This window comes from Panulirus ornatus, chromosome 68 (assembly GCF_036320965.1).
Source record: "Panulirus ornatus isolate Po-2019 chromosome 68, ASM3632096v1, whole genome shotgun sequence".
In the NCBI taxonomy this organism is placed as follows: domain Eukaryota; kingdom Metazoa; phylum Arthropoda; class Malacostraca; order Decapoda; family Palinuridae; genus Panulirus; species Panulirus ornatus.
Window position 1 is genome coordinate 21,928,728 of NC_092291.1, and position 27,374 is coordinate 21,956,101.

At 44.1% G+C, this 27,374-nt stretch overlaps 1 protein-coding gene across 1 annotated transcript; it reads right to left on the bottom strand.

Annotated features, from left to right (window-relative positions):
- Positions 1-1,885: 1,885 nt before the first annotated feature.
- On the bottom strand, positions 1,886-18,780 carry LOC139747358 (thrombospondin type-1 domain-containing protein 7B-like). Its single transcript, XM_071659565.1, has 16 exons — positions 18,707-18,780; positions 18,042-18,155; positions 17,505-17,705; positions 16,599-16,820; positions 16,206-16,341; positions 15,716-15,879; positions 15,201-15,354; positions 13,968-14,215; positions 12,857-12,981; positions 11,309-11,457; positions 9,778-9,930; positions 9,254-9,347; positions 8,658-8,846; positions 7,758-7,964; positions 6,846-6,930; positions 1,886-5,504 (listed from the first exon to the last, which is right to left on the bottom strand). The coding sequence occupies exons 1-16, from the start codon at positions 18,778-18,780 to the stop codon at positions 5,429-5,431; spliced, it is 2,391 nt and encodes a 796-aa protein (XP_071515666.1). The 3' UTR covers positions 1,886-5,428.
- Between the last annotated feature and the right edge of the window lie 8,594 nt (positions 18,781-27,374).

The window sequence follows — 27,374 nt, forward strand, 5'->3', positions numbered from 1 at the left end:
GATGGGAGTGTGAGAGTCTTGCTGCTGGTGGGTGTCTTCTGCTATTTTTGCGAATCCTGCAGCTATTCCTGCTGATGGTGGAGGAAGTCCTGCATACGGTCCTTTTTTATTAGTGGGAATCCTAAAGATGATCCTGTTACTGGTGAGGATCCTGCAGGCGTTTCTGATATCGGTGGAAGTATCAATAGTGTTCCTGCTATATATGGACAGTCCTGCTGGTATTCCTACTTCTAATGGGAGTCCTGCAGGTGCTCCTGTTGCTGATGGAGGTCTTGCAGTTGTGTTTACTTCTGATGGGTGTACTGTAGGTGTCTTTGCTACTTGTAGGCGTCTTGGAGGAGTGTATACTACTGTATGGATTCCCACAAGTAGCTGCAGCGCTTGTAGGACCTGCAAGAGCGGAAACACCTGCATAACTTTCATTAGTAGCAGTAACACATGCTATCCTCTCATTAGTAGCAGTAACACATGCTATCCTCTCATCAAAAGCAGGAACACCAGCAAGACTATCACCGGCAACATGAAACACCTGCAGGACTCCTACCAAGTGCAGAGACACTTGGACTCTCATCTGTATCGGAAACACCTGCAGGATTTTCACTGTTGGCAGGAACACCTTTAGGGTTTCCATCAATAGAAGGAACGCCTGTAGGATTCTTATCCAGTCGTAAAATCACATAAAGGAGCACCTGGAGGACTCTTTTGTGTTAATAACAGCTACAGGACTTCTCTCAGTAGCAGCAACGCCTGCAGGACTTTCCCCAGTAGCAGGAACACTTGCAGGATTTCCACTGATATCAGGAATACCTGTAGGTCTCCCACTACTAATAGGATCACCTTCAGAGTTTCTATCAGCAGCAGCAAGGACAACTGCAGGACTCTCATCAATAGCAAGAGCATCTGCAGGACCCTTTAGTATTAAAAATACCTGCAGGACTACTCCTGGTAGCAACACTACCTGATGGACTTCGTTCCAGCAGCAGGATCACTTCCAGGACTTTTACCACGAGTGGGAACACCTGTAGGACACTATCCAGTAGTAGGACCACCTGCAGGACTTAAAACAGTGACGTTTTATATAAGAGAGCAAGGCATGCATGAAGGTTCTGAATGAAAGATAGCAAGTCGTTCCCCATGAAGGTTATTTGCTTCAAGGAGCTGTGATGTAATTGTTCTTTACTCTGTCTACGGACGGGGTGGTGAGGAAGTCTGATACAAGGGTCATAGACTGATGTTGAAGGGTCGGGGGATTACGGTATTTCGAGGACATGAGAGGTATGGAAGGGAAATCACTTGCTATTTGCTGATGACGCGGATCTGATGCCAGGTTCTTGAGAAAAATTCCAGAAGTTGGCGACACACTTTGCTAGAGTGTATGTAGAAGTTGGGAGCAACTATGGACAAACGTAGAGATATGCAGCAGGAGGATGAAACGAGATGGTTTAAGTCTGAACTGACTACCTGGAATCCTCGAAACACCAAGTAGTGTACATGACAGCCGATGGAACCATGGGAACTGAGTAACAGGTTCAGGGTAAATCAAGATGTATGTGGAAGGATAAGACAATCTGTTAGTGTTCCACGGAAGTCAGTCTTCGCTCTGAATAGAGAAAAAAGTATGAGAATGGACGTGTTGTAAAACGAAAATGCCTGAAGAAAGTACGTGGTGTGAGCCGTAGGTTAATAGTATATATAATGCCAGTGTAAAAGAGGTGTTAGTCACTGCATATTGGCTGATAGACCTGTGCTGGGGTGGCGTTGAAATTGATTCGTATATATGGAGAGGATGAGTGAAGAAAAATCATTCTTTAATCTTAAGTTTAGTGCGTTTACATTGCACAACATGACACCTCTCAACCGTCGATGGGGGTAAGAAATAAAACGGTAAACTTTAAAACATTTAATTCATGTTACACATGTCGCGTCCTTTATGTTACACTCTGATGTCGACTTCAAGGTAGGACCATCATTGTTGGGAGGCGGGGGGGGATAAAGTATGTCGTATTTACAGTACAATCAGTAATGGACATCTATAAACAATGGGTCGACGCTAAAACTCTCCCTTGTAAAATAAAGGACAATGAAATCGGAAGAAGTCAACCAGATACCCGACACATTTCATCTCTAATTTGTTAGATTTGCAAGCAATGATTCATTTGACAGTCATCAGTATAGAACTGAAGAGACCAATATGTTTTAGTGAACACCCTTACCTGCAGTAATTTATGTTCTATTAAAATACATATAAGATCATTTGGCAATGCCTAATCATACACCCTGACTAGTTATACTGTTTATTTGTTCACGAGGTAATGGAGAGAGGAAGGAAATTATATTCCAGATATTGGTTAACAGCATATACCATCTTGAACACACTGTGAGAGACAATGATGAGGACAATGCATTGCATTTTGTCTTCTTGCTCTGGGTGCTTTAATTCTATCAACTTAACTCACATGTTCTCTCATTTTTTTTTTACAGTATAAACACGATACAAACTTCTATGCAAATGACAAATGTACATTCACTGAATACGGAGGAATAAGAACTACAGACCTTTCATAAGACAGAGTGATTACAGTCGTTCATTTAACAAATGACACCAGGATCATGACCCACTTTCCACACGAGGTCATGACCTCCCCAGGGTTGTTAGAGCTAGGAACATAATCCCTTTTACTGATATCATTGCTAATTTGTATTTTGACACTTGGTAGGTTTGTACCTACAGAGGAAAAGGAGTGGTGTTTCCCAAGACGTAAAAGCTAAATATGTATATTTACACTTGTGACAATAGAACCTGGATGGTTTTCTTTTGACCTAGTGATATAGCAGTCCTTCTCCTGTAACTTGTATGACACATGACACATTCTAATCTCTGTGTTCCCTCTTGAGATCCCGGGGCCAAATGCATTCCTCTGGGTGGTGTTGGTGGTGGCAATAACAGCTTATCTCCCTTAACAGCATTGCCGATATCATTATAGACTGATAACGAACATATAATCATGATAAAGCCGTGACAGACAATGGGATATAGAAGCAACTTCCTAACAGACAACGTCATATTCAGCGCATCACTCGTAAATGTAGCAACTTAACAATTCGGTAGCGTTAACAGATTGTGCTACGGAATGTTCTAAGAGACGAAATATCTCGCGTTTTACATCAGTCTTCACCTATGGCTAATATTCCAACATTATTCCTATCAACTTTGAGTATAAAAGTTAACTGCAGTCAAGACTAGTCATCCAGGTGATGGCAGAACCATGTTCAACACCACGTACGATATACATCGACTCTTCTATGAGAAGAGACCAGACTCATAGTCCCTCACGACTCCGCGATGGTAAACTCACCCGGGGTCATCATATAACCCTCTCGAAAGGCCCTCCTCCTCCAACTAGCCCTAAGATATGTTTCATATCACTTAATGACTAGGTACGTGTTTTCATGTCTATTTTCAAAATGAATATCGAAGTATAATCATTTCTTTGGTAAAAGGATCAACGCCGTCCACATTTCCGTGGTCAGAATACAGTTTCATCACAAATTCTTTGAGGGGAAAGGAGGTAAAAAAATCCCGTCTTCGTAGCCATGACAGGATCTACTTATATAAACGTACCATAAGTGAACGGCGCTTGTACTTACAAAGTTTCTCGTGTGACTAGGAATGGGAAAATATCTAGGAATTGTTGAGAAACTCTTTACGTAGCCCACGTTATCTTGTGAATTGTAATCGGCGTGGTTTTAACTGATGGTCTGAAGTAGCAAGTGACTATCTCTGGTACCCCTTACAGGGCACAGGATCGCAGTGGAAACATTCGGGGACCAACGAGCCACCAGAGGTAAGAGCTGGGAGACAAGATATGAACGTAGACCTATCATTGGTATGTGTGTGTATGTAAGTAGACATATGGAAGAACCGACAATATACAAACTCAGGCGACAGCTGTTTCTATGTTCAAGTAAGTGTATATATCTTTTATGAAATTTGATTGAGAGTTCATCTTTAGCTTTCCATTATTTCATGACAAGAGTATTCACATCACGTTTTTCAGCAAGGCTTTTTATATATATATATAAATATCTGACTAGGTTCAGATTATGATGAATCTTAATTAATAATGTTAGGAGCAGGGAAGCTTTGCCTTAATAGCATGGATCAGTGGAGTCAAGTGGCCATTCCAGTGGAAGGGATAGATTTCGTATGCTTCCCTGTCGACCAGCGAGTATAGAAAGCTTACATACATGTCCTAGTCTACCACATCTCCCTCATTAATGATAGACGATAAAATGGAATTTGGGTTCACGTTACAATCTGATTTTTTAGGGTATGTAATGTATAACAATCAATGAGAATGAACAATATATATATCTGCTATACATGAGAAAAATCTGTGATATTACCTCTGGGGTGAGTAAACTAGTGGCAAAACTGCAGCAGGTCAGGGTATGCTGGCCTGGAAACCACGTTGCCACAATATAATGAACACATGTTGACCACCTATCACCACCCTATGGGCCTACGGCAAGATAATGTGTACACAGTTACTAGATATAACTTGTAGCTTTCTTCCATTTCTCTGTCTCTGTCTCTTTCTTTTGTCTCTTAAACTGAAGCACACACACACACACACACACAACCTCACTCCTCCCATGCTGCTCAGAGGACCAAAAACTCAGCAACCCAAACTGCACTGCTCACACAGCTTAAAAACCCAGAAGAATGACAAATGAGAAACACGTAATTACACACGAGCTCTATGAATGAGGGACTGACTGCTGCCCACCTTGTGTGTGGGGGCGTGACGACCACCTCCTACTCAATGACAATGGTATAAAATGCAAAAATATACACAGTGACGACACCTTGAGTTGCGAGTGAGCAACGCATGATTCCTATGGAAGGCTGGACCATTTATGCTCAATTTGGCAAAGAACACGTAATCGAATGGCGATGTTTCTTCTAGTTTACATGGGAACAAGGCTATGTATATGTATATATATATATTTATATGTATATATATAAAACAAAAAGGAATGATAGATTCTGTGTCTTCTTTTCGTAAATGTATAGAATCTACTACTTATGGTATTAGGTCAACAGCAGCAAATGGCAACACGATTCCTGCTACCCTCAGCATCTCCCTGCCTGCTCGCCTGCCTCCTTCCCTCCCTTCCTGCCCGCCTGTCGGTCGCAGTATACTAAAAAGCCCAGAGAGGAATACGCTGAAGGATCCACAAGAAACTAGTACTTCCACTTTTCGTCGCTACACAACACACTCTCTGTGTACGGTCTATGGTGGCGAGTCTTCTTCAGGCCTGTACAGCGAGCACAGGGATAGGAAGCTGGAGAAGCGTTCTGGACCGAGATTCTGCATCAGAGCGACGTATACACATGGTGGTTGTTGGTCTTCGCCGTCTTCACTCATACAGGTCGGTGACGGAGGTTCTTCTGGCGTCTTAGCGTCATAGGCGTCGTCGTCTGCTCGCGGGGACTTTGGCTGTTGGAAAATAGTGAATAAATCTCTACTGTCGATACAAGTGTTAGTCTCTAGGTAATGGTATGAGTAAAGAGACTCTTACATCGTACATTTCAGGCCGTAACAATGATCGTGGAGTTCTCCCACTACCAGTGACATCTACCGCAGAAATGGTAGGTTACCTGACGCAGAAGCTTGCATGAGGAGCCACCGACCAGAAATGGCACAAATAGGAGGCCGCTTGCTGCAGGAATTGAAAACTTGGGAGGACATTTAATGCCTGAGGCTTCAGTTGCAGGTCATCTATGCCATAAAAGATGCCAGTATGAGAACACTTACCTGAAAAGGTACAGATGGAACGCCTTTATATCTAAGGAGGTTCCAGTAAAACACCATATACTGGAGAAGATGCCAATATGAGACCATTTCCCACAAGATGTGCCAGCAGCAGGCCACCTACCGCAATAGGTGCCATTATCAGGTCAGTTTCTCGGAACTCTCAAACAGCAGGTAATCTACCACATGTGGTGCCAAAAGCATTGTTACCTACCTTTAGACATTAGGATCTGGGCAGAAATTTGGTTCTGGAGGCATTGAACGGTACGCTTACCATACTAGAATAACCTCGTCCAAGACTGAATTTATAGAGGAACTTATACAGATTTGAAATGTAGATTGGGAGAGGTATGAAGGAGCGACTTTGATGGAAGTGGATGAATGCAGTGTTCGGTCGTTAGTATACGAATGCATTTGGTTTATTTGTTGAAAAAAGTGAATTGTTGATCAAAAAGGAGGAGTGCAGGAGAAAAGACAGAACCATGGGGGACAATCCTGTAGATAGGGAAGAGGTTTATCCATAAACAATTACGGAGACAGAGCGGCCAGAGGAGAAACTAGATGAGAGGGATTAAAGTGGGGAGTGAGCTAAAAGAGGAAAGCTTGGAGAAGAGATCCCAGTGCCACATCCGTTTAAGAGCTTTGGATATATCACGGTCAACAGCATAGGGGTCTCCAAACTGTCTTGGATACGAATCCCAAGCACTAGCTGGATAGAAAAGGATACGGGAGTTCAGAAATGATTCAATGACTTAGGAAATAGTCAAAGCAACAGGACGATATTTGGAAGGGTTTGAACGGTCATCGTTCTATGGCAAAGAAAGTACCAATGCATGTTTCCAAGAAGGAAAAGTTTTTCTTTTTAGTCCCTTTTTTCTATTTCATTCAAGGTCTGGCCTACATGAAGACCTCCGTCACCGACCGTAGTCTTTGTTATAGAAAACCATACAACATGAAGTCACCTACCTTAGGAAGTACCAACAGGAGTCTTTCTATAACAGGAAGTACGAATACGAAGCCACCTACCACAGGAGATACATGGAGATGACGACGAATACGACGAAGGCGCTGCCGACGCCCACCATAGCGAACATCCAGACGTTGATGTCTTCTGCTGGCCAAGGGGAAAGCAAGACACACATGAGATCATGGTCATTATTGGAGACTGTGCTCACTAAGTGTGGTAAATACACTGATCAAAGAGCGAAATCAAACACTGCAAGTTTAAATGAGATAATCTTGGAAGCATAAGGATGGAAAAGAAGTGAATGGAGATGAAAGAAAAAGTTGAAAAGGCTGAAGTACAAGATTAAGAAAAGACTAAAATGTCATGAAAGTTTAAGGAACATAATGGCAATCAGATGACGAGAAATGGCATTATATGTGCATAACACAAGTAAAGGATCTTAACCATCCTTTGGACGTAGAATACACTGTCACTTGCGGAACATCTTCGGCTTACTCACAGTATAGAGACAAAGTTTCTAAAACTATATCGCTCATCAGTTCAGATACAGAATAACATACGAGGTTATGCGTAGAAATCTGAAGGGCAAAGGAGTTTAATAAAATGAGACAATCCTGTTAGTGATTCACAAAAAAGTGCAACTGCTGTACCATGAGTGGTCTGTATCAGAGTTTAATTACTCAATGAAATGACAACAGTATTCAGTTAATAACAGACTCGACACCACTCCCTCGCCAGTAGAGCTAATTCGCTCAGCTGAATGGAATGTTGTGGTGGATCAAGCGTAAAGAGTTCTCCTTGTATGTAACCGTAAACACTAGAAGAGTTTTTTCCCTTGCTATCTCAAGTCATGCACGGTGAAAAAGCAAGAATGTATACCAGACTTCTGGAGGGAGACTGATACGCCTCTTGCCGAATAACGGGCCTTCAACAATACCAGGAAACAGTACGACACCCACGAACACACTCACCGGGCAGGTACTTGGCGCCAGAGAGTGGCTGGGGCAGAGGGAAAGTGAGGTTGCGGACGGGAATACAGCTGGTGAGTCGGAACCGCTGCTTCTCCGAGTAGAGCGGCCGCAGCCCAGTCCGGCAGACGCAGGCGCCCACGGCTGAGCATAGCGAGCCACGGACGGTGCACTCCGGCACGCACGGTCGTGGCTGGCCTTCACACCCACCTGGGAGGGAAATGGGAATTACCATCTTGCCTAACGTCCTCTTTATGTTCTCTGGTCACTGCTGTCATAACTATGTTGACTACATTCATTAGATGATCAGGATATATATTTCTATGTATGTTATCTTTCAGAACAAGACATCCGATATACAAAGCGTCTGTAACTTTGATATCCGTCCCATTTCTTACAAGAAACCTGAAATATAAATGTTTGTAAATTGGTTCTGCTGCCTTCTGAGAGGCAACGGATTCATGTCCACCCTCAGATGATCTCAAATACTAAGTGACATCAGTAGTGTGTTACTGTGTTTAGTTAGAGCGCTGTGTCGTCATGAGGGTTGGATGAGCTGCTGTGTCATGATGGTGGATTTTGTGTGCTTTTTTTTCAACTAATTTGAGGGTTATGGCTGATTTCTGAGAAGTATTTTATGTGTGTTTGCATGTTCTTTGGGAGATGTTATTTGATGTTAGAAGTGCTTCATGTATGGGGTCTAGGGGGTGACTTGTTCTTTATCTTTCGTCACAGTTTTTTGCTGTTGGTCTTGTTCTCCATCGTGTTCAGCAGCATCGTGGGGCGATGGAACTGGGAAGAGTTTAGAATTCAGAAGGAAATATGGTCGACAAGGCAAATGGTGGAGAAACGGAAGAAGAGAGCGAGGAAGGAGCACCAAGACCCACCTGGAGGGCCCCTCACCTGTCACGAAGAGCCCGTCGCTACGGACACACTGGACGGTGCCATTGCGAACCTCCCAGGTGAAGTTGAGGCAGGGCCCCGCCAGGCAGGGCCGCGTCTCCCACAGTGGCCCAGGACAAGAGGGTTTCCCACCTCCTCTCTCTGACGACCCCTCCGTCAGCACAGCTCGGGACCGGGCCTGAGTGCCGCCTGATGAGGAAAAGAAGAAAAACAAATGAAAGCCTTGGGAGCAAGATCTCATATTAGGTACATCTTTAGAGGCACGGAGATGAAATCCTATCCTCTCTCTTTCTCTCACTTAAATTCTAAGACTCAATCTTGCACAAATAGGGTAACTCTTTACTGTTAAGTTACCCCCAAAATGTACAATCTAAATTTCACAATTGGATCAGTAGCAACTGCTCACGTACTTTGCGCTATGGGTATGATTTTACACCAAGACAGTGGCGTGTTATGCTACCTCAAGTGTGGAATGAGCACAAAAAGAAATATGTAATAGAACTCCATGTGTATCGGGCGTCTGCTGAATGACTAATTGTTACAGGTTCGAGTATCTCTGTAATACTCTTGTTTTTATTTGTGTGTGGAAGTCGTACCTTGGTGGCCCCTGGAGCAGTCCCTGTGGCAGTGGGACCAGGGCGCCCACTCCGTCAGCTCGCAGTCGCCCTCACACGGCACGTAGCACCCGTCCTGCCGGGATGAGAACACGTCACTAACGTATTCCTTCAGGATATCCCAAGACATTGTCATTTTTGGGTAGGAGTTCCTTTCGCTCCCATCACAGTTGCTATAATTCATGCATTTCGACCTCAGGTTAACCAACATGCAACATTTAGATACGATGATCCAGTCTATAATTAGTCTCCAAGACTTTGTCTCCATCAACTATCGAGATAAATTGTTTATAATTTCCTGCAGCTCTCTGTACAAATGGGGAGGATATAATGAACCTCTACCTATCTCAAATCTATAATGAATATATAAAGAATGTGGAGTCTTTGCTGGGCTATCTCTGTTTCCCACATCTTTCTCATCATGAATAGCCATCATATTCCTGAAGGGGGACAACTTATTGACAAACCATTCCTGAAGAAGTAACTGTCACCACTACTGGACTCACCCTAGTGTTGAGGTCCAGGGCTCTTGCTAGGTAGGGCCACGTGTGGCCTCCGACGTGGACAAGTGCCAAACACAGCTTGGGGTCGACTGTCTGGCCACCTGGTCCCACACACGACACGTTCCTCTCCACGTAGCCATGACCACAGCTTCCACCCTGCCAACAGTATTACCATATTAGACTAACATGATCTATAGTGGAGCCAAAAACGATCAAATGACAATTAAACTGGTTTCAAAGTGGAATACTTTTCTGCAACAAAGGATGTTAGGGTGGTAAGACAATTTTCGCTGACACTATTTTGTGCTGTCCTTGCATATAGCTCAAAGACTAATTTAACTATAACTTCTATTGTGGTTAGGTTCTTCTGGCTATAACTAGGAAAAGGTCGGGGTTTTCCTAATTGCAACTAGGAAAGGCAAAGTCATATCAGTGGTAAATTGCACAGGCTGAGTGTTATGTAGCGTACTTCTCAAACATGTCTCTCATCACCCAAGGTGAGGATGGGCTATGAGCTCTTTCGAAAGGAATTGATTTAATGTTCCATTTCCACAACACATCTGAAGTCTCTCTACAGCCTCGACTTTAAGGCATCTCTGCCTCGTTTCTGATGAAAGAAGAGGATAAAACACCAACAACAAATCATGAATGGTTCCAGATGTCTGCGAGGCACATTGCATACCCAGGACTGACAACCTGAGCGAGGTAACCGAAATATAGGAAGCATCTCGGTCGATGTACAGCATCATGATTAGTATTGCTTCCTCCCTCACCAGGAGTACTTCTCGTACTCTCAGCTCCTCGTGGTGTTCACCTGTGTTCGTCTGTCAGGGACAATACAGCTTTAACTTCCTTCCCTTACACAAAGTCATACGTTGAGTTGCCTATCACAGTCATGTATGCTTGGTTAGTCCAAGAGACCAGTCTTTAAACTGAAAACTATTGACGTTACTTCCTGTGCCACACACAAACTATTGTCATCTTGGACGCACACAGACCTAGTTCGATCATAATACTAAAGATGGTGAAAAAGTTGGTCACACCATAATTCTCATGTGGTATTTTCACTTTGGAGCAAATTAGATACTTAAGCCCCCTTACTGATACAGGATATGATGAATCAAATATCAGTATTTCTATCACTTTTGAAACACTATCATCGCTACAGTCAGATTTATATCGCATACTTTCACTCGACCTTGTTCATGAAAGAGTTTATCTCAACCTGTTTTTCAGACTGACGTAGGCAAGTTTCTATTGGTTTGTCTAAATCCCACAAAGTTACTATATTTCACAAATAATTGCTTTGTATAAATACTACCTTTTCATCTCATTTTAAAGATAAACTTAAATTCCTAAAGACTGTACACTCCTATATGTAAAATTCATGCCTTCAAGTTATCATAAACACGATATACTTAACGGATAAACTTAACGAGGCATAAGAGTGCTAAGCTATACATGCGAGACTAAATGGATTAATAATGTCTTGACTGCAGCCTGTGGGAGGAAGACTACAGAGGGAGGGAGGTACCTGGAGGTGGCACTGTGACCAGGGGCCGCGTTCCCACGTGTAGCAAGGGATGGCCGGGCAAGGACGGGATTGCTGCAGGTGGGCCGGGCACGGACGACCAGACTCACTGGGGTTGACAGACAGGAACCGACGTCGCGTCATCTCTCCAGCTAAAGAGGGTTGAAGCTTGTGTTAGTACGTTGTCTTGGGGTCTGAGTACACCTCACACACACACTCAGGGGAGTAAAGGACTTGTAAGTTACACTCGTATACTCTAACCAATGCAGACCATAAGTTAGTCGATACACTTAGATGAAGCACTTATACAATGGACTCTGCAAAATAGGACATCTTTAAGTAACGCAGTTGAAATACACCCGCGGAAACAATGCAGTAATATGAAAACATCTGAACCACTAAGAAGAAAAACAATAACACTAACTTATGAGCATCGAACTCACTTTAAGTGGGAGAGGATAAAAAGTGATGGGGGGCCGAAACTTGCTACAGAGATGCGATGTAATCTGTCAAGAGGAATATATAGTGGTAGGGAAGCAGGGTGAGAAGAGCCCATTAAACAGTGGAAACTCGAAATGTTGATGGGCATGGAGGAGCTGTAGCATTTTCTATGCACAACAGACTGAAGTGAAAATCGGGAAAATAAGTCAATAGTCAAAGATCTTTAAAAGTCTCAGGAAGTTAATGTAAAGGTCAGGGAATTGATGAAATGTCAGGATCATGCCAACATCAAAACGACTGAGGGAATCGAAGCTAACCAGAAAAAAAAAACGTGGGTAATCATAGAGTTAAGGGCAAAGAATGTTGAAGGATGTGGGTCTTCTCTGGGAAACCAAACAAAGGATCACACACAAGACTTGCCCGACAACACAAGTCAGAGACGATGCGAGGAAAGAGGAGGTAGAAACTACAAAGTAATTTTTGGGCTGGGGAGGATGTATATAGAATATTTACTGTAACAGGGCAATAGAGAGCTTTGAATACATTTAGTAGAACTGTATGAATTACTTCGTTACGCAACCGAGAGATAGCGTACTGTACCAGACAGAAAACAATCGGGAAGAGTTAAACGAAATGCTTCAGGAAATTCGGAATATTCAGAATCTATGCATCTTGGCGAAAATGAAGATTCTGGACAAGACAAGATACAATGGGCTGGACGAATTACTACTGCAGGATCCAGCAGGAAAGTGGGCTGCACCAATAGAGAGTTGGTAAAATTGGAGGTTGATGGATACATGTTATGGTCGATTTTTTGGTAAGGATTAAGACCATATTCTAGCTCAAGAAGGAAGGATTGTGACAAGAAGAGAGCCAGAAGACAGCTTTGAAGTATCAATGAGTGCAAAAACACCCGAGAAGCCACTTGATATAATAATACTCGTCAAGTACGTAGTGCTAAAGATGCGAAGAGGGTAGAGGTCGTGCCCATATTCAAGGCGGGGAAAGTCGAGGAGATATAAAAGAAAGGGAGGCGGAGAGTCAAGCCGAGAGTAGATCAGTTGCCGGAAGGAGAGAGACCGAAGAACCCGGCTAGCGAGTTGGACCCACGTTTCTCGCCACAGGAACACTTGGAGTCGTTCCACGGCGTCCAGGGCGTGACCTCACAGTCGATGGGACAGTCCACGTAGCACCAGGTCTCGATGGGTGATGGCCGCGAGTCCCGTGGACACATCCTGTAACAGTTAAACCAAGTCACAGTCACCAATCCATCAAACTGTCAGTCAATTTAGGAATGTCTTTGAGAACATTAAGAGTATGTGCTCCAAAATATATAGATGAAGAATTTTTGTACATAATAGTAACAAGGATGTGGTATTTAGAAAAAAAATGATCGCCAAGTGCATGGAAAAAGCAAAACAGTCATTCTATGGCACATCCATCAAACATTATGAACATCAGAAAGACACTTTGACTCTACCGTATAACTAATGTTTTTGAATAAGATTCATGAAAAAAATCACGTCAGTTGACAAGTCCACCTGTGGATGGTGGTGTATATCAAACATCTTGCAAAACAGTAACGAATGTTATGTAGGACAACGTGGAAAAGAAGAAAAGGCTAACTACAAGAATGATCTTAGAACGGAGTTATTCAACAGTTTCTTTTTTCATACATGCGAGTCTTGAAGATCACAGGATTGACCGGTATAATGCTAATACAAAGAGTCCAGGATAGAACCAGAACACTTAATTGTAGAATCATGTCTGGTAAGACACATCACTACATCTAATTTCATGATGGATGGTATACAGTTGATCACGAAAAGTGCATCACTGCTTCTTGTAGCCCTGGGTGGATGACTAAGCTGTTCAAGTATTTCAGGAGGCGTGTCCTTACTTGGATAGGAAAGTTCTATAGATACACAGACCTACGATCCAACCGAGGTGGTCTCGGTTTAATTCTAATATCTTCAAATCAGGTCACTTGCTTCCTCCTTAGTCTGCAATTGTCTGATTACTGGGTCACACACACACACACATATATATATATATATATATATATATATATATATATATATATATATATATATATATATATATATATTAGAGAGAGAGAGAGAGAGAGAGAGAGAGAGAGAGAGAGAGAGAGAGAGAGAGAGAGAGAGAGGTACAGACTGAACAGAGAAAGAAAACTGCAAAACTAGAGCCAGCATCTCACCAGTCCGGTACGGCCACGCCCCCCGACCTGACGCAGGTGACGGGGCGGTTCCTCACCCCCTCGCCGCACGAGGAATGACCCAGCGGTACACACGAGGTCCAGTTGGACACCTGCCACGTGTAGATCCAGCAGGAGGTTCCCTGAAAACATGGCTCGTCTTCTGTCAGTGGTGGACACGTAGCTACGTTCCCTGCAGGACGGCGCACCACCTCACGGCTCCTGTTCCGTCGGCTGTGTTCCGGGCAGCCCTGCAACAGTAGCACTTATTTGGTAACCTGGCCAACAGATTTACTGCGTCATTCGACAGTCACATTTTCGACAAAAATTCTTAAAAACTTGCTAATTATCATCAACTTATTATTATCATATGATCCCCAACACCCCTTTAAAAAGTTCCAAGGGTGTCTGCAGCTCGAAGGCTGCGTTACACTCAGTAGCAGAGATCAAGCCCCTACCCACAGATACTTTTGTGGTTTCCCTTGACTGCGTCATATGCTCTGGTTCAGCCTCCTGATAGCACGTGGCCCCTTTGTGAACCAATTCGTTCTATCACTTGCATGCCTTGCACCCTCCTGTATGTTCAGGCTTTGAATGCTTGAAGCGTCTTCCACTCCATCTTTCCACCTCCTCGATTTCCCCATCTGCACTGTTCCCTTTTCCTACAGACATGTACTTTCTTCAAGTTATCCACCCTCTTCAGCTCTATCATGACTACTCTCCTTTTAACCTATAATCTCCAACACATCCACACTCTTCCGTACTTTTTTTTTACCTAGGGACTTGTGCCTCGTATTCTTAAAACATCGTCGGGACCACTGTACCATCAAACATACCCATCTTTGCTCTCCCAGACAGCGACCTCTTTCCACACACTCCTCACTGAACACAGAACCTTAGTCCTCTCACCAACCACGATGGCTCTCTTCAACTTCCGTCGTTCCATTCGCTGCCATTTCCACTCAAGTATCAAACGCCCCATTTCCTCAAGGTTCCCCTCCAGTCAAACTCGCAGTCCAACTAACCTGCCTTTTTCCACCGCTTCACCTTTCCCAGACCCAGAGACAAACTTCTGCAGTTTCTCAAGATTACCAGGTGGCCATGAGACCAGACACGGATAGTCACACTATACCCTGGCTCGTCAGTGTACCCGCTGGTATGGGTCGGTGCAATACACAAGACTGACTTGCCGGGGTTGGTTTGTTATTACCCTAATCTGCCGCATATAAAATCTACCTGGGAACAGGAGGACCAAGGAGACCACGAGGACACGACGCACTCCCCTGGGCAGGAGATGTGACAGGCTTGCTGGTTAGGTGGCTTTAGAGAAGTGTCACACTCGCTCTCAGATACCTGCTGCTGCAGCCCCGTCGGTGCCTCCCTCATACACCTGGAGGACAGCAAGTCGGGTAGTAATCATGGTAAACAAAATCTGGCTGAAAGAATAAGATTTCATGGCTTATCATCTTAGTATTAAAAGGTCCCTCTCTATATGAACCTGCGTGTCACCATATCAATAAAAGTTGTATTAGCATAAGAACACGTCTGATTTCATTAATCTATCAGTATGATACTGTGATACGAGACTATTACTCAGTTCTATAACGTATTCTTCATAACAGTGACTCGCACAATCTATCAGCAATAACGTGTAAAATTTTCGCAAATGAATTCGGGGAAAAAATTGGACAAGAGAGAGGGGTACTGGACGTTCTGACCTGCAGCAGGTTAAGGACATTTGAGGTGCTGACCTGACACTTCTGGTCTGCGTGCCGGTGCCACAGTCCTGCATGTGGGTGACCTGGCACTCGGACCATCCGCCTGGTACCCAACTCGAGCTGCAGGACCCCCAACAGGCGCGACTCTGCACCGTCTCCGGACACGGACGTCCTCCCCACAGGCTCGGCTCGTGGATCTGAAGGAGGGAAAGCGCTTAGATTGCGATGGAAGAAGGGGTCAAGTCTAAGACTTCTTCACTATATTTTGAGATCTTTAACCTTACCCCTAAGGGTCAGATCACTAGATATTTAAGTGCCCACAAAGAGGCTCTTTTAGGGAATGACAAGTTTTAAGTAGTCTCAATCTTAAAAAAAACAAACTCTGGGTGTTCACAAAGTGCCATCGATTTTGACGAATCAATTCAACTGTTCGAAAATCCCGTGTATTCTCTGGGTTTAACTCCGCCATCCATATCCGTCGAAGATGTTGTCTTTCCATAGAACCTCGGGTGAACCTACTCACCTCTCTGGTCCTGAGCTGCAGCCCGGCGCCGCAGGAGGCGTTACAGGCGCTCCAAGGACCCCAGGATCCGAGGCGGCAGTCAGAGGGGCACTCGACCATGCACGGCTCTTCTTGCAGACCCACATGCCCACACCATCTGCACACATGAAACGTACAGAGACTATATTTTTCCCACCAAAAAAAAAAAGGGGAACTTGTATATCAACTTTAGATTATCTGTAGTCATTACTCATTTCAACAAGGTCAGATCAGGAGTAATTTAATGGTATCAAAGTAAAATCTCATCAGAATAATTAAGGTAAAAGACAAGATGATGGCAATGTTGTCCTCAGGGATGCCAGTCGTACGACAGACAGAGTCATACCACAAGCCATACACAACACAGTCGCTTACCTCGGGTGAGCCAGGACACCATCGTCTCTGGTACACAGCAGCGCCCGGTATCGTTTCCCCACACCACACAGGCCGGCTTTCTCTCCTGGAGCTGCTACACCCACCACACCCACACCACCTACGCCCGCCTTCTGGTCCCGCTCCACTCCGCCCACCAAGGCAAGAGGACCAGGAGCCAGCGGAGGTGGAGTAAAAGTTATGGCAAGGACACTCTTCACTCTCCTGCAGCGTCAGGTTGTGGCAACGGTGGTTGTTCTCGCTGCCGTCTGTAAACACGGCATCACGATGTTAATAACTTGTAATGGCTGAAGTGGTAATGTCATTTGATAATTATTCATACAACGCAATCAGTGTATGAGGTAGCGTATCGTCGTAGTCACCACAATTCTGGAATAGTTTTGCTACACTTGAAACGTATGTAACTTTTATTTTGTCTTGGTGTGTGTGTGCGTGAGCCACCCTCTAAACCTTGCCCTGATTCCCCCTCCTCTTCAGAGGAGTCTAGTGAGGAGAAGTTGACCGAACCTTGTATGGGGGGGAAAAAAAAGATCCCCTCGTTCCCTCTTCTTAGAAATAATGATACAGACGGGAGGATATCCAGCCCTCTGCTCCCATCCATCTTAGCCGACGTCTCCCCAATCCCCATGGACAACAAAGGATATTCATTAAACTCTTCTCTCCTCTCTCTAGCTGTACAAGGCTGAACTTATCCTCAGACATATAAATCTATTAAGGATGAAGGATGACCAGTGGTGATGACGTTATAGTGATGATGACCTGACCCTGAGGGCGAGGTCAAGCATGAAATGAAAACGAGCTTGCCGAGGGTGTGGTGAGGATGTGTTTCGTCGAGGGTGAGGCAGATTTAGATTTCTCTATGGTGTGTGTGTGTGTGTGTGTACCTACCCAGGAGGTGGCGGGTCCTTGCGGAGGTGAGGCCACAAGGCGGATGGGAGGGACACGGGGTCCACACGCTCCAAGACGAGGTGACACATGCCTCCCTGCACGACACCTGGCACTCCACGCTGCTCTCGGGCACGATGTTGTCCCCCAGCAGGCAATGGGTCGGCTCCACAACCTTCCCCACGGCGTCCACACACTCCACACCTGGTGGGCAAGACAACCACCACAAGGCTATCGTGATAAAGTACGAAGGAGGCTTAAGACTTGTGATTTATCCAGTGTCTCATGAATGTCTGTCTAGAGTGCATGACGATACAGGGGATCAGTAGAAGGTTTTGCATGGTATCATGATAGAACTCTGATGATAACTTACGCCTGACTCGAAAGCCTATGCCACACTCGACATCGTCAGCCAGGGCACAGCGAGACCAGGGCCCCGTGCGCCAGTGGTGGGTGGTGCAGGAGACAGGGGCGTGGGCACACCCTCGCTCCTCCTCCAGCTGTGGGCACGGCTCTCCTCCCTCACTCGCCTCCACCAACACTTTCCTCCACCGCCGCTGCACCGACGACACCAGCACTCCATCTGTGACGAGAAGGCGGACTAGAGCAAGTCCTGGGTGATTAAAGGTGTTAGGGTCATTCAGAGTCTGTTGTCTGAAAAAGGGAACAAAAATGAACCAGAACATGAACGACAGGAGGTTAATGTAAGGCAAGAGCATGGGTTGGATGTCAGGCTGGAACAGGGGATACCATGAGTCAGGGGTATAGACTAACAGAGAGAGAGAGAGAGTATTCATCTAGAAGGCCGCAGGTGGAACAAAGGACGCTCCTCAGTGGAACAAGAATGGAAGAGCAGCAGAGAGGACACTTGTCCATATGGCGGAGGCCTGTGTGAGAAGGGCCTACGGTGCAACAGTTGTCATCGTCTCAAGAGGGGAGGGTTCTAGGCTTTGGTGGTTAAGCAGACACCGAGGGTCATGCAGGAATCTCAGAGCAGGCAGGTTTCTAGGGCCAGGCAGGTGCCTAGGGTCATACAGGATCTAGGGCCAGACAAGGACCTCGGGATCAGGTTTAGAAGTTAGTCACTCATTGGGAAGGCACACTCCCAGGGAGTGGGACAGGTAACCCTCCACCACGGCAGGCAGTGCTAGATGGGGGTAAAGTGAGGAGTGAGGAGGGACGAGAGAGTCGTGGGGGACACTCACCCATGGGGCAGGGATCTGGGGCGAGGCAGGGAGACCACTCGCTCCAGGAGGTGACGGTGCAGGCCGTGCCACATGACACCTCACACTGACGTTCCAGCTCTGGTCGACTCAGGCCGCTGCACCTGTGGAGGGAGCAGAGGTCACACCTGGCACAAGGGTACCTAGCACTGTGTTACACATGGCTCGCTGTAGTACACACCCCGAGGCTACGGGTTTCGGGGTAATGCAAGAATTACTTTTCACGATATAAAATAATATAGTATAGCACTATACTGCTGAGGTAATGGATCTGGTGCTGCCCTGATCCCATCTTTGCATAGAAAATATTTCTCTTTAGCTTATCTATATAGTATTCATCTGAGAATACATTTCTCACGACGACGAAGAACACTTCAGTTACATTTATTGAAAGAAATTCTACTTTCTATTCAAGCTAGCTCATAGATTAACAGTAATTAATACCTGATTTCCACCATGAAAGATGAATGAAAAAGTTAGAACAGCGAATGCCACAGAAATATTGCTAATTTTTTTTTTCTAATGAAGGCCTGATATTCGTATTGACATTAGCAGCACATTAAAAGACCCGGAGACTCCACGAATGTAATTGAAAATGTTCTGCTTTTCATGTGAAATCATCAAACTTATTTGCATCCGCAGAAATTAACATCAATGGAAGCTTCGTGGACGTTGAAAAGAGGGCCATTATCACCACTCTCATCACGCCACTCAGATAAAAAATCTACGACTTGCATAATTAACATCATGAAAATCGCAATGACAACATAAACCACTAATTTCGCCTCCATCTCTCACCATTATTTTCACCCGAATGGCAACCATCGCCCTTATAGCTACATTCATCACTTTCATTAACCTGAATATGATGATCACCATCATTGTTACCACGATCACATCTTCACCATAATCAGCATTACCACAATCACCTCTTCACCATAACCAGCATTACCACAATCACCTCCACCATAACCAGCATTACCACAATCACCTCCACCATAACCAGCATTACCACAATCACCTCTTCACCATAATCAGCATTACCACAATCACCTCCACCATAACCAGCATTACCACAATCACCTCCACCATAACCAGCATTACCACAATCACCTCTTCACCATAATCAGCATTACCACAATCACCTCTTCACCATAATCAGCATTACCACAATCACCTCTTCACCATAATCAGCATTACCACAATCACCTCTTCACCATAATCAGCATTACCACAATCACCTCCACCATAACCAGCATTACCACAATCACCTCTTCACCATAATCAGCATTACCACAATCACCTCTTCACCATAATCAGCATTACCACAATCACCTCTTCACCATAATCAGCATTACCACAATCACCTCTTCACCATAATCAGCATTACCACAATCACCTCCACCATAACCAGCATTACCACAATCACCTCTTCACCATAATCAGCATTACCACAATCACCTCTTCACCATAATCAGCATTACCACAATCACCTCTTCACCATAATCAGCATTACCACAATCACCTCTTCACCATAATCAGCATTACCACAATCACCTCTTCACCATAATCAGCATTACCACAATCACCTCTTCACCATAATCAGCATTACCACAATCACCTCTTCACCATAATCAGCATTACCACAATCACCTCTTCACCATAATCAGCATTACCACAATCACCTCTTCACCATAATCAGCATTACCACAATCACCTCTTCACCATAATCAGCATTACCACAATCACCTCTTCACCATAATCAGCATTACCACAATCACCTCTTCACCATAATCAGCATTACCACAATCACCTCTTCACCATAATCAGCATTACCACAATCACCTCCACCATAACCAGCATTACCACAATCACCTCCACCATAACCAGCATTACCACAATCACCTCTTCACCATAATCAGCATTACCACAATCACCTCCACCATAACCAGCATTACCACAATCACCTCTTCACCATAATCAGCATTACCACAATCACCTCTTCACCATAATCAGCATTACCACAATCACCTCTTCACCATAATCAGCATTACCACAATCACCTCTTCACCATAATCAGCATTACCACAATCACCTCTTCACCATAATCAGCATTACCACAATCACCTCTTCACCATAATCAGCATTACCACAATCACCTCCACCATAACCAGCATTACCACAATCACCTCTTCACCATAATCAGCATTACCACAATCACCTCTTCACCATAATCAGCATTACCACAATCACCTCTTCACCATAATCAGCATTACCACAATCACCTCTTCACCATAATCAGCATTACCACAATCACCTCCACCATAACCAGCATTACCACAATCACCTCTTCACCATAATCAGCATTACCACAATCACCTCCACCATAACCAGCATTACCACAATCACCTCTTCACCATAATCAGCATTACCACAATCACCTCCACCATAACCAGCATTACCACAATCACCTCCACCATAACCAGCATTACCACAATCACCTCCACCATAACCAGCATTACCACAATCACCTCTTCACCATAATCAGCATTACCACAATCACCTCCACCATAACCAGCATTACCACAATCACCTCTTCACCATAATCAGCATTACCACAATCACCTCCACCATAACCAGCATTACCACAATCACCTCTTCACCATAATCAGCATTACCACAATCACCTCTTCACCATAATCAGCATTACCACAATCACCTCCACCATAACCAGCATTACCACAATCACCTCTTCACCATAATCAGCATTACCACAATCACCTCTTCACCATAATCAGCATTACCACAATCACCTCCACCATAACCAGCATTACCACAATCACCTCCACCATAACCAGCATTACCACAATCACCTCTTCACCATAATCAGCATTACCACAATCACCTCTTCACCATAATCAGCATTACCACAATCACCTCTTCACCATAATCAGCATTACCACAATCACCTCTTCACCATAATCAGCATTACCACAATCACCTCTTCACCATAATCAGCATTACCACAATCACCTCTTCACCATAATCAGCATTACCACAATCACCTCTTCACCATAATCAGCATTACCACAATCACCTCTTCACCATAATCAGCATTACCACAATCACCTCTTCACCATAATCAGCATTACCACAATCACCTCTTCACCATAATCAGCATTACCACAATCACCTCTTCACCATAATCAGCATTACCACAATCACCTCTTCACCATAATCAGCATTACCACAATCACCTCCACCATAACCAGCATTACCACAATCACCTCTTCACCATAATCAGCATTACCACAATCACCTCCACCATAACCAGCATTACCACAATCACCTCTTCACCATAATCAGCATTACCACAATCACCTCTTCACCATAATCAGCATTACCACAATCACCTCTTCACCATAATCAGCATTACCACAATCACCTCTTCACCATAATCAGCATTACCACAATCACCTCTTCACCATAATCAGCATTACCACAATCACCTCTTCACCATAATCAGCATTACCACAATCACCTCTTCACCATAATCAGCATTACCACAATCACCTCTTCACCATAATCAGCATTACCACAATCACCTCTTCACCATAATCAGCATTACCACAATCACCTCTTCACCATAATCAGCATTACCACAATCACCTCTTCACCATAATCAGCATTACCACAATCACCTCTTCACCATAATCAGCATTACCACAATCACCTCTTCACCATAATCAGCATTACCACAATCACCTCTTCACCATAATCAGCATTACCACAATCACCTCTTCACCATAATCAGCATTACCACAATCACCTCTTCACCATAATCAGCATTACCACAATCACCTCTTCACCATAATCAGCATTACCACAATCACCTCTTCACCATAATCAGCATTACCACAATCACCTCTTCACCATAATCAGCATTACCACAATCACCTCTTCACCATAATCAGCATTACCACAATCACCTCTTCACCATAATCAGCATTACCACAATCACCTCCACCATAACCAGCATTACCACAATCACCTCCACCATAACCAGCATTACCACAATCACCTCCACCATAACCAGCATTACCACAATCACCTCCACCATAACCAGCATTACCACAATCACCTCTTCACCATAATCAGCATTACCACAATCACCTCTTCACCATAATCAGCATTACCACAATCACCTCTTCACCATAATCAGCATTACCACAATCACCTCCACCATAACCAGCATTACCACAATCACCTCTTCACCATAATCAGCATTACCACAATCACCTCCACCATAACCAGCATTACCACAATCACCTCTTCACCATAATCAGCATTACCACAATCACCTCCACCATAACCAGCATTACCACAATCACCTCTTCACCATAATCAGCATTACCACAATCACCTCTTCACCATAATCAGCATTACCACAATCACCTCTTCACCATAATCAGCATTACCACAATCACCTCTTCACCATAATCAGCATTACCACAATCACCTCTTCACCATAATCAGCATTACCACAATCACCTCTTCACCATAATCAGCATTACCACAATCACCTCTTCACCATAATCAGCATTACCACAATCACCTCTTCACCATAATCAGCATTACCACAATCACCTCTTCACCATAATCAGCATTACCACAATCACCTCCACCATAACCAGCATTACCACAATCACCTCTTCACCATAATCAGCATTACCACAATCACCTCTTCACCATAATCAGCATTACCACAATCACCTCTTCACCATAATCAGCATTACCACAATCACCTCTTCACCATAATCAGCATTACCACAATCACCTCTTCACCATAATCAGCATTACCACAATCACCTCTTCACCATAATCAGCATTACCACAATCACCTCCACCATAACCAGCATTACCACAATCACCTCTTCACCATAATCAGCATTACCACAATCACCTCTTCACCATAATCAGCATTACCACAATCACCTCTTCACCATAATCAGCATTACCACAATCACCTCCACCATAACCAGCATTACCACAATCACCTCTTCACCATAATCAGCATTACCACAATCACCTCTTCACCATAATCAGCATTACCACAATCACCTCTTCACCATAATCAGCATTACCACAATCACCTCCACCATAACCAGCATTACCACAATCACCTCTTCACCATAATCAGCATTACCACAATCACCTCTTCACCATAATCAGCATTACCACAATCACCTCTTCACCATAATCAGCATTACCACAATCACCTCTTCACCATAATCAGCATTACCACAATCACCTCTTCACCATAATCAGCATTACCACAATCACCTCTTCACCATAATCAGCATTACCACAATCACCTCTTCACCATAATCAGCATTACCACAATCACCTCTTCACCATAATCAGCATTACCACAATCACCTCTTCACCATAATCAGCATTACCACAATCACCTCTTCACCATAATCAGCATTACCACAATCACCTCTTCACCATAATCAGCATTACCACAATCACCTCTTCACCATAATCAGCATTACCACAATCACCTCTTCACCATAATCAGCATTACCACAATCACCTCTTCACCATAATCAGCATTACCACAATCACCTCTTCACCATAATCAGCATTACCACAATCACCTCCACCATAACCAGCATTACCACAATCACCTCCACCATAACCAGCATTACCACAATCACCTCTTCACCATAATCAGCATTACCACAATCACCTCCACCATAACCAGCATTACCACAATCACCTCCACCATAACCAGCATTACCACAATCACCTCCACCATAACCAGCATTACCACAATCACCTCCACCATAACCAGCATTACCACAATCACCTCCACCATAACCAGCATTACCACAATCACCTCCACCATAACCAGCATTACCACAATCACCTCCACCATAACCAGCATTACCACAATCACCTCCACCATAACCAGCATTACCACAATCACCTCCACCATAACCAGCATTACCACAATCACCTCTTCACCATAATCAGCATTACCACAATCACCTCTTCACCATAATCAGCATTACCACAATCACCTCCACCATAACCAGCATTACCACAATCACCTCCACCATAACCAGCATTACCACAATCACCTCCACCATAACCAGCATTACCACAATCACCTCTTCACCATAATCAGCATTACCACAATCACCTCCACCATAACCAGCATTACCACAATCACCTCTTCACCATAATCAGCATTACCACAATCACCTCCACCATAACCAGCATTACCACAATCACCTCTTCACCATAATCAGCATTACCACAATCACCTCCACCATAACCAGCATTACCACAATCACCTCTTCACCATAATCAGCATTACCACAATCACCTCTTCACCATAATCAGCATTACCACAATCACCTCTTCACCATAATCAGCATTACCACAATCACCTCTTCACCATAATCAGCATTACCACAATCACCTCTTCACCATAATCAGCATTACCACAATCACCTCTTCACCATAATCAGCATTACCACAATCACCTCTTCACCATAATCAGCATTACCACAATCACCTCTTCACCATAATCAGCATTACCACAATCACCTCCACCATAACCAGCATTACCACAATCACCTCTTCACCATAATCAGCATTACCACAATCACCTCTTCACCATAATCAGCATTACCACAATCACCTCTTCACCATAATCAGCATTACCACAATCACCTCTTCACCATAATCAGCATTACCACAATCACCTCTTCACCATAATCAGCATTACCACAATCACCTCTTCACCATAATCAGCATTACCACAATCACCTCTTCACCATAATCAGCATTACCACAATCACCTCTTCACCATAATCAGCATTACCACAATCACCTCTTCACCATAATCAGCATTACCACAATCACCTCCACCATAACCAGCATTACCACAATCACCTCTTCACCATAATCAGCATTACCACAATCACCTCTTCACCATAATCAGCATTACCACAATCACCTCTTCACCATAATCAGCATTACCACAATCACCTCTTCACCATAATCAGCATTACCACAATCACCTCTTCACCATAATCAGCATTACCACAATCACCTCTTCACCATAATCAGCATTACCACAATCACCTCTTCACCATAATCAGCATTACCACAATCACCTCTTCACCATAATCAGCATTACCACAATCACCTCTTCACCATAATCAGCATTACCACAATCACCTCTTCACCATAATCAGCATTACCACAATCACCTCTTCACCATAATCAGCATTACCACAATCACCTCTTCACCATAATCAGCATTACCACAATCACCTCTTCACCATAATCAGCATTACCACAATCACCTCTTCACCATAATCAGCATTACCACAATCACCTCTTCACCATAATCAGCATTACCACAATCACCTCTTCACCATAATCAGCATTACCACAATCACCTCCACCATAACCAGCATTACCACAATCACCTCCACCATAACCAGCATTACCACAATCACCTCTTCACCATAATCAGCATTACCACAATCACCTCTTCACCATAATCAGCATTACCACAATCACCTCCACCATAACCAGCATTACCACAATCACCTCTTCACCATAATCAGCATTACCACAATCACCTCTTCACCATAATCAGCATTACCACAATCACCTCTTCACCATAATCAGCATTACCACAATCACCTCCACCATAAGTCGAGACCATCTGAACTTCCATGATCAGTCGAGACCATCTGAACTTCCATGATTAGTCGAGACCATCTAAACTTCCATGATCAGTCGAGACCATCTGAACTTCATGATCAGTCGAGACCATCTAAACTTCCATGATCAGTCGAGACCATCTGAACTTCCATGATCAGTCGAGACCATCTGAACTTCCATGATTAGTCGAGACCATCTGAACTTCCATGATCAGTCGAGACCATCTGAACTTCCATGATTAGTCGAGACCATCTGAACTTCCATGATTAGTCGAGACCATCTGAACTTCCATGATCAGTCGAGACCATCTGAACTTCCATGATTAGTCGAGACCATCTGAACTTCCATGATCAGTCGAGACCATCTGAACTTCATGATCAGTCGAGACCATCTGAACTTCCATGATCAGTCGAGACCATCTGAACTTCATGATCAGTCGAGACCATCTGAACTTCCATGATTAGTCGAGACCATCTGAACTTCCATGATCAGTCGAGACCATCTGAACTTCCATGATTAGTCGAGACCATCTAAACTTCCATGATCAGTTGAGACCATCTGAACTTCCATGATTAGTCGAGACCATCTGAACTTCCATGATTAGTCGAGACCATCTGAACTTCCATGATTAGTCGAGACCATCTGAACTTCATGATCAGTCGAGACCATCTGAACTTCCATGATCAGTCGAGAACCATCTGAACTTCCATGATTAGTCGAGACCATCTGAACTTCCATGATTAGTCGAGACCATCTGAACTTCCATGATTAGTCGAGACCATCTGAACTTCCATGATTAGTCGAGACCATCTGAACTTCCATGATTAGTCGAGACCATCTGAACTTCATGATCAGTCGAGACCATCTGAACTTCCATGATCAGTCGAGACCATCTGAA

Coding starts and splice junctions, on each gene's coding strand:
- LOC139747358 (XM_071659565.1), bottom strand. CDS start 18,780: ATGTGGCACGGCCTGCACCGTCACCTCCTGGAGCGAGTGGTCTCCCTG. Junction 17,706..18,041: donor CAGCGGCGGTGGAGGAAAGT/GTTGGTGGAGGC, acceptor CTTGCCCACCAG/GTGTGGAGTGTGTGGACGCC. Junction 8,847..9,253: donor CTGCTCCAGGGGCCACCAAG/GTACGACTTCCA, acceptor TTTCCTCATCAG/GCGGCACTCAGGCCCGGTCC.